The sequence below is a fragment of the Crocodylus porosus genome, unplaced genomic scaffold (assembly GCF_001723895.1).
Source record: "Crocodylus porosus isolate Cpor-Errol unplaced genomic scaffold, CroPor_comp1, whole genome shotgun sequence".
In the NCBI taxonomy this organism is placed as follows: Eukaryota; Metazoa; Chordata; order Crocodylia; family Crocodylidae; genus Crocodylus; species Crocodylus porosus.
In genome coordinates this window covers 844,388-857,165 of record NW_017728911.1, presented here as the reverse complement: position 1 = coordinate 857,165, position 12,778 = coordinate 844,388, and the positions used below count along the sequence as shown (strand labels likewise).

General features: G+C 56.8%; 1 protein-coding gene across 3 annotated transcripts in view; it reads left to right on the top strand.

The window, feature by feature from the left end:
• The window catches only part of ZNF609 (zinc finger protein 609), a 93,008-nt gene extending 80,499 nt beyond the window's left edge, over window positions 1-12,509 (top strand). For 2 of the 3 annotated variants that reach the window (XM_019533224.1, XM_019533226.1), the window contains 7 exons: window positions 2,956-3,043; window positions 4,308-6,657; window positions 7,989-8,355; window positions 9,283-9,458; window positions 10,507-10,723; window positions 11,216-11,294; window positions 12,017-12,509. In XM_019533224.1, the coding sequence (XP_019388769.1) occupies window positions 2,956-3,043; window positions 4,308-6,657; window positions 7,989-8,355; window positions 9,283-9,458; window positions 10,507-10,723; window positions 11,216-11,289 (3,272 nt within the window). In that variant the 3' untranslated portion in view covers window positions 11,290-11,294; window positions 12,017-12,509. The remainder of the gene's footprint in view (window positions 1-2,955; window positions 3,044-4,307; window positions 6,658-7,988; window positions 8,356-9,282; window positions 9,459-10,506; window positions 10,724-11,215; window positions 11,295-12,016) is intronic. The other variant, XM_019533225.1, reaches the window with a different exon arrangement.
• Window positions 12,510-12,778: the final 269 nt, after the last annotated feature.

Here is a 12,778-nt window from a genome sequence, read left to right as displayed (position 1 = left end):
GGGCCTGCCATTTTTAAAAGTAAACTTGCATCTTGGCCCTCTGCTCTGCGACTCTCTCGATTCCATGTATTATTTCTCAAAAGTCTGCAGCTGTCTGCTGGCATGTTACAACTGGGGAAATACGGACCAAGATTTATAAGCGTGCTCCAGGCACAGCTGTTCCGGACTCCCTGAGCTCCATTCATCTTCTGATGCCATGCCGCTATATATCTAGCCGCACTCATCTGCCCTTGTAAATGAGATTTCTATCTCCCAAGTTTTACCTTGTTCAGATAAATGCACTCTGTTCAATGGACTCTGCTCCTATTTGAATTAGTTATGCAGTAATCAGAGCAGTCCATCGCTGGGAGGAAATATCCACTTGAGTTCACTCTGCTAATGGCCCGAGATTATTTAGTGTAATTGCTTTCTTATGGAGGTACTTGTAGCCTGCTGGCCACAAGAGACCTAAGAAGGTGCTAGCATTGAAGCAGGCTTCCAGAAGGAGAATGATGTTGGCAGCTACCCGCGCCCAGATGCTGCATGGGGGTGGGGAGAGGTGGGAGAGTGGCGGGAGGCAAGCCTGTTAACTGAAGCGAAGGACGGGCAGTTCCCATGACCCATGGCATTTTCTTGTTCTGCTAATGATCTGCTTCCAACAGCACCATTCAGCCAGGGCTCTCGAGGCACTGGAAGGAGCTTAATCAGGCTTCACTATTGGTAGTAGCTGTTTCCACTCTATGCTTGGGGAGATTTCCTTATGTGGAGCCAAGGCTAGAAAGTCCAGTCTCATGCCCATATCCTTGCCCTCACAGCTGCTCTGTCTGGACTTGGCCTGGGGAGGGTGAGTTGTTTCATAGCTTCTGTCCACCTTCCTCTTCTGTAGTCTACAAACTGAATCTTCAGGCCGGTTGGCAACCCCCTGATTAGCTGTCGGGAGCCCTGGATTCGGGTTGCTGGTGCTCAGGCTCTTTGGCTGTGGGATGCGGTTCAGACTGCCTGCATCCTGGCTACTATGTGGCGGTGCACTGGAGTGGAAAAGGCTCATGGCATTGGACATAGCTACTTTGCACTTCCAAGGTGGGTGGAGCAGGGCATTGGAGAGAGGGAGACCGGCTACTTGTTTGTATTTTGTGGGCTGTTAGGCAAGGGCTGGTGATTGCAGACTGTGCTGGAGGGGGACAAGCATCATGTGCAGTGGGTATTGCTGGGGTGACAGACTCTCCCCTCCTGCAGGGTCGGTTGGGGAGTGGCCTGGTGTCAGACAGCTGCTGACCAGGCAGGGTTTCTTGCTTGGGTGCAGGGAGCTGTCTGCAAGAAGTTGCTCCCCCTCTCCATCAGCTTTGCCTGCCTTGTGGAGAGAGTCGTGTGGAAATGCTTTGTGGCCAGGCCATCGGGAGAACATGGTGTCTCCACATAACCAGCTATGTCAAGCCAGGGTGGCTAGGCTGGACTATGTGTGGGGCAGCCTGCTGCTCTGATCCCTGGTCACAGTACACGGGCTGAGGAAGGGGAAGATGCGCTGAGGCTGAATTTCATGGCAGAGCCCGACATCTAGTGGCCAAGAGGCAGTATATGCACAAGGGATTTAGAGCACCTCTCCTGCATCCTGGAAGGGAGCCATGGTTCTCAACCTTTTCAGATTCGAGGTCCTCATCCTTCAACCAGAGGCACCCCTCATCCAACTTGTGATGCCCCTCAATAATGCCAGCTCTTAGTTTTCATGCGTTTTGTGCATACATAACAAGAGCAGAGCAGATTTTCTGCTGCAAAGAACTTGAAGCTCACAACGGGGCAGGTTTTTAACACTCTGGATTCCTATTTGAAGTGTCTGGGTTTATCTTGTGACTCTTGTTTGCTTACTTGACAATCCTAACATTGTGTCGGCCCCAGTGGTACCCTTGAATGGCTCTCAGGGCACCGCAAAGTGCTGGGACACTGGTTGAGAATTACTGCCCTACACCCTACCCTGAGATACATTAACTCTATGTTGCCAACTCCAAGAGGTCCAAAGCCACAAGGATCTTATAAATAGCAAGTGTTTGGCCTTTATGTTTGTACTGCGGGGCCTAAAGCTTTCAGACATTCTTTTTCAGCTTTTTTGTGTGGCCCAGAGGCCTAGAAAATGCAGTCTCACATATTCACATGACTCCAGGAGCTGGCGCTTATAAACCAAATGCCAAGACTAGCTCTCATAAGACTGGTGTTGGGATGGGAAACTTGGCAATGCAACGTGCCCTCTAGTGTGTCTTGCCATGGGGATGCTGGGAGCTTCACACGCTGGACTTCACGGAGGTGCCGTGTACTTGCTGAGGGGGCAACTTTACTTTATTGGGAAAGGAGAGCAGTTCTCCACGCTGGTGTCTGATGCAGCCATTCAGCCTCTTGGACTCCTCTGCCTCTGTGTCCATGGCCCCATTCCCTCTCCTTGGGTCCCCTCACCAGTACACATGCCCTCAATCCTGCTGACTTTGCACCCCACCCAGATGTGCCCATCTCCTTTCTCACCCACCTTTGGGCTGTGGCATTACTGTGTGAGGGACAGAAGAAAGTGAATAGGCTCTTGAGCCATTACTCCAGCCCCCTCAACTGGTTGGAGAGCTGCATCCCCCTCCAGCAGGCCTTCTGTTCTCCTTTCCCCCTGGCTCCAGTAGGCAGACGCTTGCTTCTCAATAGCCCAGATTTGGAATTGTGCCCCTCCGTTCAGCCCCTGCCCCCACATTACAGACATCTAGGCAGTGATGGGGCTTGCTGCCCTGGCCAGTGCACTATGAGGTTTGGGTTAGGACCCCACCCAGGGGTGCTGCCTCCAGGCTCTCCAGTGAGGCAGGAGCAAGGACCTGAGTGATGGATCTGGGTGATGTTCTTTAACTCCCCACTGGAAAGCCATGGCCCCTCCCCACGTGGGGCTGCGAGCGGAATGCCTGTTCCAGCAGGGCAGCGGGCAGCGTGTAACCTCTTCTCCTTGCTTTGCAGGTATGTTGGTGGTCAACGTGACCTGGAGGAATAAGACGTACGTGGGGACACTACTGGACTGCACACAGCATGACTGGGCGCCCCCCCGGTGAGTGTGTGGTGGAGACATGAAAGAAGCGGGTCCAGGCTGGTCCTGCAGCCTTGGCTGATGCATGGAGCAACGTGAGGAGTCCTGCTGTGTGAAGGCCCCAAGCCTGAAGTGGTAGCCTGCCCTCACCCCATGCACAGCTCTGGGAGACACGTGCCCCCCCCAGTGCTCCCCCAGGGGTGTGCACAGTGGCAGGAGCTGCCCCCCGCCCCCCGTTACCCCTGGATGAGCCTCTGGCAGGGCCAGGTGGCAGTTCCAGGAGCCTGGCTTGGCCTGCCGGATAGGTCCCTTTCTGGACCTCCGGGTTGACACAGCCTTGTGGAGGGCTGCCCAGGCTCCTTCCGCCCTGGCCCAGGTCAGCTGCCGCCTGGAGCGGTCGCTGGGCACCCACCCTGGGGCCCCACGTACCTGTCGGGACCCTTTGAGATGGCCCCGGCCTGCCCGGCCCTTGGGCAGGTCACCGGGGTGAAGCTGGATTTGTGCCTGGGCTCCTGGAACTCTTGCCTGGCCTGGCCCGCCAGATCAGTTCCCTTTCGGACTTCCAGGTTCACATAGCCTTGTGGCAGGCTGCCTGGGCCCCTGCTTCCCCCCACCCCGGGCCAGCCGCCACTCGGAGGGGTCGCTGGGCACCTGCCCCAACCCCACTTCCTCCCTCAGTCTGCCCACCTTCCCTCCTCGCCACAACAGACTAACCTGCTGGATGCTGCTCTCCAAAGCTGCCAGGCTGCGTATCGGCAGTCGGATCGGTATCAGCCAATATGGCTTGTTAATAATCATCTATCAGTCTCGGCCCAAAAAATCTTTATTGGTGCACACCTACTGCATTTCTGTTTTTCCCTAGAGAGTTCCAGCTTCCTCGCTTCCATGGCATGAGACAGAAACCCTTTGCCAAGCTCTGGCTGCCATTGCTGCCTTAGAGCCAAGTATAGCTGCTGCCTTCCTGCCCAGTGTGTAACCATGTGAGCTCCCTGCAGGCAGGGTAGGCCATGACCTGAAGTGTGAGAGGAGTGCTCAGGGCTATAGGGGGAAGGAGAGTGGAGCATAGACTCTGACCATTGAAATGGTCAGCAGAGAAAGTGCGTATTGGCACCCTATCTTCACAGGAACTCTGAACGCTGCTGCAGGAGCTGGGCCAGCCTCCAAGACCCCAGCATGTTCTCCGTTGCTGTGGCAAGGCTGCTTGCCAGGCAGCACTGCTCTCCTGAGCAGCTTATGCCCTCTGACTCCTGCAGCTCCCTAAGCCCTGTGCTGTCTTTTTTCTTAGGTTCTGCGACTCTCCCACCAGTGACCTGGAGATGCGGAATGGCCGGGGCAGAGGGAAGCGCATGCGTCCTAACAGCAACACGCCTGTGAATGAGACTGCCACTGCCTCGGACAGCAAAGGGACCAGCAGCAGCAGCAAGACCCGGGCAGGGGCCAACAGCAAAGGGCGCCGGGGCAGCCAGAACTCCTCGGACCACCGTACCCCGCCCAGCGGTGCTGGTGAGGATGTGAAGGCCAGCCCCTCCTCAGTGACCAAGAGGAAAAGCAAGCCCCTCTCTGACATGGAGCTGAACTCCAGCTCCGAGGACTCCAAAGGGAGCAAACGCATTCGCACCAACTCGATGGGCTCAGCTGCCATGCCCCCGGCTGGGGTCAAGGTGGAGCCTGCTGTCCTGGACAGGAATTGTCCCTCCCCTATCCTTATTGACTGCCCCCACCCAAACTGTAACAAGAAGTACAAGCACATCAATGGACTCAAGTACCACCAGGCGCACGCGCACACAGATGATGATAGCAAGCTGGAGGCAGACGTGGACAGTGAATATGGCGAGGAGCCTTCCCTTCACACGGACATTGGGAGCTGCAATGGGGCTCCTATCTCACAGAAGGGTTCTCTCTCGCCAGCTCGATCGGCCACCCCCAAAGTCCGGCTGATGGAACCCCACAGCCCTTCTCCATCCACCAAGTTCAGCACCAAGGTCCCCTGCAAGAAGAAGCTGGGAGGGGAAGGAGACACAGATCCTGGGGCCCTGTCCAACGATGGCTCTGAGGATGGCCCCTCGGTAGCCGATGAGACGAGTAACGATGGCTTCGACTCACTAGAGAAGAGGTGTGTTGAAAAGGACAAGTCAAAGAAGCCAGTCAGCACAAAGCCAGAGAAGATCCCTTCTAAAAGCTTAAAGTCTGCCAGACCCATCGCTCCTGCCATCCCCCCCCAGCAGATCTACACCTTCCAGACAGCCACCTTCACTGCAGCAAGCCCTGGCACCTCCACTGGCTTGACCACTACTGTGGTCCAGGCTATGCCTAACAGCCCCCAACTCAAACCCATCCAGCCAAAGCCAACAGTCATGGGAGAACCATTCACAGTCAACCCTTCCCTGACTCCTTCCAAGGATAAGAAGAAAAAGGACAAGAAAAAGAAAGAGTCCAAGGAAGTTGAAAACCCCCTGACTCCCGGGAAGGTCTGCAGGGCAGAGGAAGGAAAGAGCCCCTTCAGGGGGGAATCCAGCGACCTAGGGACCAAAAGCGAGGGGCTTCTGAATGGTTCATCTGACCCCCACCAGAGCCGGCTTGCCAGTATCAAGGCTGAGGCGGATAAAATCTACAGTTTCACGGACAATGCTCCAAGCCCATCCATTGGAGGCACAAGCAGACTGGAGAATGCCAACCCAGCCCAGCCTATGACACCACTGCATGTCGTCACCCAGAACGGGGCTGAGGCCAGCTCAGTGAAAACCAACAGCCCAGCCTATTCAGACATCTCGGATGCAGGAGAAGATGGGGAGGGTAAACTGGAGAGCGTGAAGGCTAAGGACCCTGAGCAGTTGATAAAAGAAGGTGCAAAGAAAGCACTCTTTCCTGCCCAGACCCAGAGCAAGGACTCCCCCTACTACCAGGGTTTTGAAACCTACTACTCCCCAGGCTACCCCCAGTCAAGTCCTGGGCCCATGAACCCCAGCAGTCAGGCGGCAGCAGAGACGCAGTCCCTAAAGATGAAAAAGGATGAGGAGCAAGAGAGCCCTGAGGTGAAGGTGAAGAGTGAAGGCAGTGAAGAGAAGAAGACGGAGCTGAGCAGCTCTAGCCAGCAGCCCTCTGTCATCCAACAACGACCCAACATGTACATGCAGTCCCTCTACTACAACCAGTATGCCTACGTGCCCCCCTATGGCTACAGTGACCAGGGCTACCATGCCCACTTGCTGAGCACCAACCCGGCTTACCGCCAGCAGTATGAAGAACAGCAGAAGCAGAGGCAGAACCTGGAGCAGCAGCAGCAGCGAGGGCTGGAGAAGAAAGCAGAGCTCAGCATGAAGGAGAGAGAGGTAGCCCTCAAGGAGGAGTGGAAGCAAAAGCCCTCCGTCCCGCCAACCCTCACCAAAGCCCCCAGCCTCACAGATCTGGTGAAATCTGGGCTGAGCAAGGCCAAGGAGCAGGGGGCTGCTGACACAGCCAAGTCTGTGATCATTCCCAAGCTGGAGGACTCCTCCAAGCTGCCCAGTCAGGTGGCAGAGGGACTCAAGGTGAAGCTAAGTGAGGCTGGCCACCTGGGGAAGGAGGCCACAGAGACGAAAGCTGGCTCTGAGTGCAGCCGGCAGGCGGAGGTGGACCCTGTTCTCTGGTACAGACAGGTAAGTGCTTGGCCTCCCAGCCAGGGAACCCACTTGGAGCAGCAAGGTCCCTGCAGCTCTTGCCTGGGCTTCTGGACAGGGCACAAGGGAGAGAACATCCATGTTCTGCTCCCTTCCCAGGCCCTCTCCTTCCTCCCAGCTGTTGTCAGAAGGAAGGCAGAGAGCTAGGGACCTAGCGTGGAGCTCTTTGCTACCACTCTATCAGACTTGGGCTGCTTCTGCCATTGTGTGGGCTCAGGACTGGGCTTGGTGGGGTTGCTCTCATCTCTCCTTGGCTGCAGGGTATAAGGTTCACTCCCCTCCAGCATCAGACTTTGTCTTAGGTGAAATTACACCAAGGACCCAGCCAGTGAAGGCACCTAAGAGTTGCTAACTCCACATCAGCAGAGCAGGCATGTTAGGGCAGTGGATAATGGTGAGTGCACAAGGTTTGGTGTCTGTACACCTTGAAATAGCAGTGGTTACCTGTGGTAGCATGGTGTCAGGCAGAAAGCAGGGCATGCCAGCACCTTAGAGACTGACTGGTTCAGAGAAGCATGAGTTTTTTTAGGAAGTAGCCTACTTTATCGGGCTGAATAGTCAGAGACTCTCTTCTTGGGGCATCTCCCCAGCCTGGTCATCTGATCCCCAAAAGGACATCGCAAGAAGAGCCAGGGTGTCTGAAACGGGTGGGAGAATGAGGAGAGGCAACCCCTAGGAAGCACAGTGGAGAAGACCAGGCCTCCACCTTCCAGAGATGCCTTCCCCCTCCCTCTGTCTTGCTTCCATTTGTTCTTCTGGCCACTTTTTATTACCTCTTCTGTGAGGCTCTGTCACTTTGCCACCCAGCAGCAGTGAGTCGCGCCCAGTGCAGGGGTGAGCACACTGACTGCAGTGCTCCATGGCAGGACCTCTCTCTTCTCAGGCTCTTCTGGATAGGTGTAGGGAGCAGCCATGACCTGGCTTTGAGATGCCTTTGGGTCAGGGTAGGGGTGGCATTTGGTGTCATGACTGCCCATGGCAATAGGAACTGGCTGATGGAAGGATGGTGGCCTTTGATAGCATGCACACTCTTGTGTTTCTGTGTATCCCATGTGGGACCAGGTATGAGGCTGCTGTGCTCAGGATCACAGAACTGAGAGCAGAGGGAGACTGAGTGGCCTGTGGAAGCAGAGGCCACCACTTCCTTCCATGGTCATCATCTGGCCAAAGCCTGGCATTAGTGCTGTTGCCAAGTCCCTGGCTCTGAGCCTTCCTGGGTGTGGGGGAAGGAGTGTGATAGGAGGTGCTGTTGCTAGGGTGTAGTGAAGGGAGGGGTGTGGTCACTCTAACAAGGCCTGTGGTTGGTGCAGGAAACAGAGCCCCGGATGTGGACCTATGTTTATCCCGCCAAGTACTCGGACATCAAGACTGAGGACGAGCGGTGGAAGGAGGAGAGGGACAGGAAGTTGAAAGAAGAGAGGAGCCGAAGCAAAGAGGCCATCCCCAAGGAGGATGGGAAGGAGAGCACAAGCTCCGAGTGCAAGCTAACGCCCACTGAGGAGTCCCGCATGGTGGGGAAGGATCCCCGGCCCAGCGTCCATGTTCCCGTGTCCTCCCCCCTCACCCAGCACCAGTCCTACATTCCCTACATGCACGGCTACTCCTACAGCCAGTCCTATGACCCCAACCACCCCAGCTACCGGGGCATGCCGACGGTCATGATGCAGAACTACCCAGGTAGGGGCTTGGTGTGGGTACGTCCAGGAGTGTGACATTGGGTGGCATGTGGACAGAGAGGGGAAAGTTTTCTAAGAGGCAGCCCAGTGGGGGAGGCCTCCTGTCCTCTCATCTTCCTTGGGGCTGTGGCAGGGGAGTGTGGGCAGGAGTTGTGCTGTGTAATCAAAGCTGAGCCAGGTGTGAAATGCAGGTCTTTGAGTTTCCTCCCTGTAACCTGTCCACTGTGCTGCCTTCCTGTGCCTGGAAGGCTCCCAAAGGGGGGAAATAAGAGAACATGGGGCACATTCAAGGGGTGAATACAGCAGTGGTACAGGAGGGGGCCACCAGCTTAGCTTGGTGGATAGCAAGGAACCAATGCTGCACCCTGCTGGAAATGCTGGAATTTGGACCCAGGCAGGAGTGGGATAACATTGCCCTGTATACAGCTGAACTTTGGCCTTCCCCTTGCCTGGTGCTTCTGTCCCCGTGCCGGGGGCCGACATGGGCACAGCCCCCAGCAACAGGGTTGATAGCATGGTTCCCCAGCTGCCTTTGCTCCTGCTTTCTGTGGTGCCACCTGTATGGAGAGACAAGTGTGGGGCAGTGCTGGGGGCTGCAGGCTGGTCCCTCAGCACCATACTTGCGCTCAGCCATACTTGTATTCGGCTGGTTGGAGTGGTAGAGCCTCCCAGGCTTGGGGTGGGAAGGAGAGACATAGTCTCACATGCTGTAGTGAGGATTTTGCTGCTGTTATCATGGGAGCATCACAGAGCTGTGCTGGCAGCTTTGGTACAGTGCCCTGCCCAGCCGCTGCTGGTAGCACCGGTCGTTGCCACCCTGGTGGCAGCCCGGGACCTCCCCAGCCTGAGCGCCCTGACTCCCTTGGGAAACAGCCGCAGGCGGCACTGAGGCCGCCTTCTGCTTGGTGAGAATGTCCTCTCCCCGCAGGATCGTACCTGCCCTCCAGCTACTCCTTCTCCCCCTATGGGAGCAAGGCCTCTGGGAGCGACGACAGCGACAAGTCTCGAGCCAGCCCCAGCGTGAGCTGCAAATCCAGCTCGGAGTCCAAGGCCCTGGACATCCTGCAGCAGCATGCCAGCCACTACAAGAGCAAGTCCCCCACGGTGAGCCTGGGGAAGGGCAGGACCTCTCTGCACCGTGGGCCCACTGGGGGTCCACGTGCTGCTCAAGTGCTCAGACTGCGCTTCCCCCCACCTCTCCCCAGATAGCTGCTGGAGCCTAGCCCCACAGACCTGCTGTTGGTGGGTGCTGTTGAGTGGCTTAGTACAGGCTTTCCCATTCCCATGCCCAGGGCCTCAGTATGGTCCAGTGCCACGGTGGTGTCTGGACTGTGTGACGCCCTTGCAGACTGTAAGCTAACCCTGAGGTGTGAGGAGGGGAAGTGGCTTCTCCCAGCAAGGCAAGGCCAGCACTTCATCATCCCCCAGCACTGCTTCCTCTTCCATGGTGGCTACTTTCCCAGGCCCCCTCATTCATGCTCTGGGAACAGTGCTGAAGCCATGGGTGCAAGGAATCTGCTCTGGGTAAAGGAGGACATCCTGGGTCTAGCTGGGGCTGGCAGACCCCGGAAGCATTCGGGTTTTGGGATCCATCTTGTAACCCATGGGAGATGCTGCCTTGAAAAATGATCCTGCTGTGTGGGGTGGGTTTGGAGGCACCATCCTGTGATGTAGGTAGGGGGATGATGGGGTGGGTGTTTATATACAATAGGCAAATTGGTGCTGTCCATCTGTTGTCCCTTCCCTGTCCACGGGGGGCAGCCTCATGCCTCTTCGCACCAGCGGCCTGAGACAGGAAGTGGAGCGTACTGTGTCCAATTAGGAAGGGCCATAATGGCGCCTTGTGCAGCCACCTCCTCAGCCCTGACCAGCTTCAGCCCTGCTCATCTGTGGCTGGAGGTGACCTCACTGGCAGAAGTCCAGAGCTATCTTGGCTGTGGCAGCACCAGCAGGGTGAGGAGCTCAGTCACTGGAGGAGCCTGCAGGGACCTGCTGGGCCCTTGGCTCAGACAGTTGCCCAAGTAGCCTCATCCCCATGGCACATGCTACACCGTGCCCGGACACCTCTGCCTTGTGGACATCAGGGCCAGCCTATTTGTGTGGTGGCTGGTTGTCCACTGTCTTCAACGCGCCTTTGTGCCTCCCTGTCCAGATAAGCGAGAAGACGTCTCAGGAGCGAGAGCGCAGCGGCTGTGGGGTGGTGGGGGGAGGCGGAGGCTGCAGCACTGTCGGGGCAGCGGGAGGTGGGGAGAGGAGTGTGGACCGACCCCGGACCTCCCCTTCCCAACGCCTCATGTCAACGCATCACCACCACCACCACCTAGGGTACTCGCTGCTGCCAGCACAGTACAACCTGCCCTATGCAACAGGTGAGAGCAGAGGGCCCGCTGGCAGGGAGTGGAAGAGGGGGGCTTGGTCCGTGCCAGAGCTCTGAGTGAGGGAAAGGGCTGGGCTGAACAACCATGGTGGGTGTGGGATTACCTGGCATGAGCCTGAGGGGGAGCAGCAAAAGGCAGGTTGAGGCACCCCCTGAGTTTCCCCTGCCCTGGGGGTGGCAGCACCAGGCTGAAATAGACAGCTGTCATGGTCCCCCTGGCATGTTGTGGTGAATTGCCTCTTATGGGGCATTGCCAGTCTTGGGGTCACGTCTCCGGGGAGGGCAACTCATTGTTCCCATCCTCAGGGCTAGTCCTGGAGCCCCCTGGCACTGAGCCCAGCTCCAGGCCACTGCAGCGTGCAGGGCAGGGCAAGGCTGAGTGACCTGAACTGCAGGTCCATTGTCATCAGCCTTTGGCGTCACTGCCATTCATCCTGTGGTGCTGCCGTGCAGCTCCTGATCTGTTCTCTGCTTCTTTCTGCAGGTCTCTCTTCTACAGCCATTGTTGCCAGCCAGCAGGGCTCCACCCCCTCCTTATACCCACCTCCCCGGAGGTGAGAACGGTAAGCCTCTGCCCTAGTGAAGGTGGGGAGGTCTGCAGAGCGGCTCCATGTAGCCAACTTCCAGCTGTTAAGACCCAAGGTGTCTTCTTGCAGGGCATGGAAAGCTCTGTTGTGGCATGGAGAGGATTAAGCTGTGGGAAGGTGCCAAACACTTGGGTGAATGTCACATATCTCTAGGGCTTTCTCTCTTATATGTAGGGGAGAACTGGGGGCTTCCTAAAGCAGAGGAGCAGCCTCTGCAGGCAGAGCCAAGCCTGGGCATGGTGTGGGGGATGTATTTGCTGCTCCCCACCCCCCCCAAATAACTCTGCCAGTGCCCTTCAAGCCCAGCTCGTGGCCCCGTGATGCCCACCATTGCGATTCTCCATAGCAGCTCTGCCTTTGTGCCCTAACCTATGTGCTCCATGCTATTCCAGTTTTGGGTTCCCCCATCCCCAGGTCAGCTGAGGCCCTTTATATCTCTCCTGCCATTGCCAGCTGCCCTGCCACTGACCAGACACTTTGGTTTTGGTGTAGTCTGTAGCTAGCTGTCTGCAAGAGGGCTGGTGGGGGAGTTGCCTTTTCCACCAGTCTGATGCTGGGGCCTGTTGAAATCAGGCAGCCTGATGGAGATGGATGGAGACTGAAGCTGGCTGCTCCTGGGTTCCTGCCAGCTGCCACTACCCCTTTGTGGTTGACATGCTGCCCTGGGCTAATGCCCCCTTCTCCATTGTTTTGGACAGGACATGATGTGGTCGGATATCCTAGGCTGCCCCAAGTCATGTGACTGGCTCACATGAGGAAGCGCTGCGAATTCCATTAGACATCAGTTGAATGGTGTTAATTGTTCTGTTTGACGTTCCTGCCATAATCTGAGGCAGACTCTGTCTTCTCCCCTGTCGGACACGTGCTGAATCCCCCCACCCCCGTGCCCCTTTCTTGGAGAGCTGGTACCTACAGAAATATTTATTCTACTGGCCACCGGCATTCAGGATGGGAGTGAATTGCCTGCTGGGTGCAGAAGAGGAGAACGCGGGAAGCACCAAGGGTTTCTGATGGACTTCAGTTGGAAGGCCCCTCTGGAGGTCCCCGCTTCGGAGCAGCCCAGGACTCGGGGCGGGCAGGGAATACCAGCCCATCGGGTTCACATTGTTGTGTGCCCCTCCACCTTCTACTTGTGGCCGTGTTGGATCCAGGGAAGATCTTCAGACATCCAGCTGGAGAGGGAGTTGCAGTCTCAGGAAGGAAAGTTTAGGCTCTTCCCATCTGTACCAACATATTGGGGGGTTGCCTGTAGCAAACACATGTACACAATGTGGGTGGCTACTCCCATCATGGCCCGTGTGTGTGCACTGTGGCTGCATGCGTGCACTTGTGGGGTGGTGACCTGATGCCTGGGGGGACATCTCATGGTCTGAGCAGGGCTCGCCCCCCTTTCAAGCTGGGAAAAGCTGGTTCAGACTGCAGGCTGGGGAGTTCCCGTGCATGCACTGAGCCCTATGGGG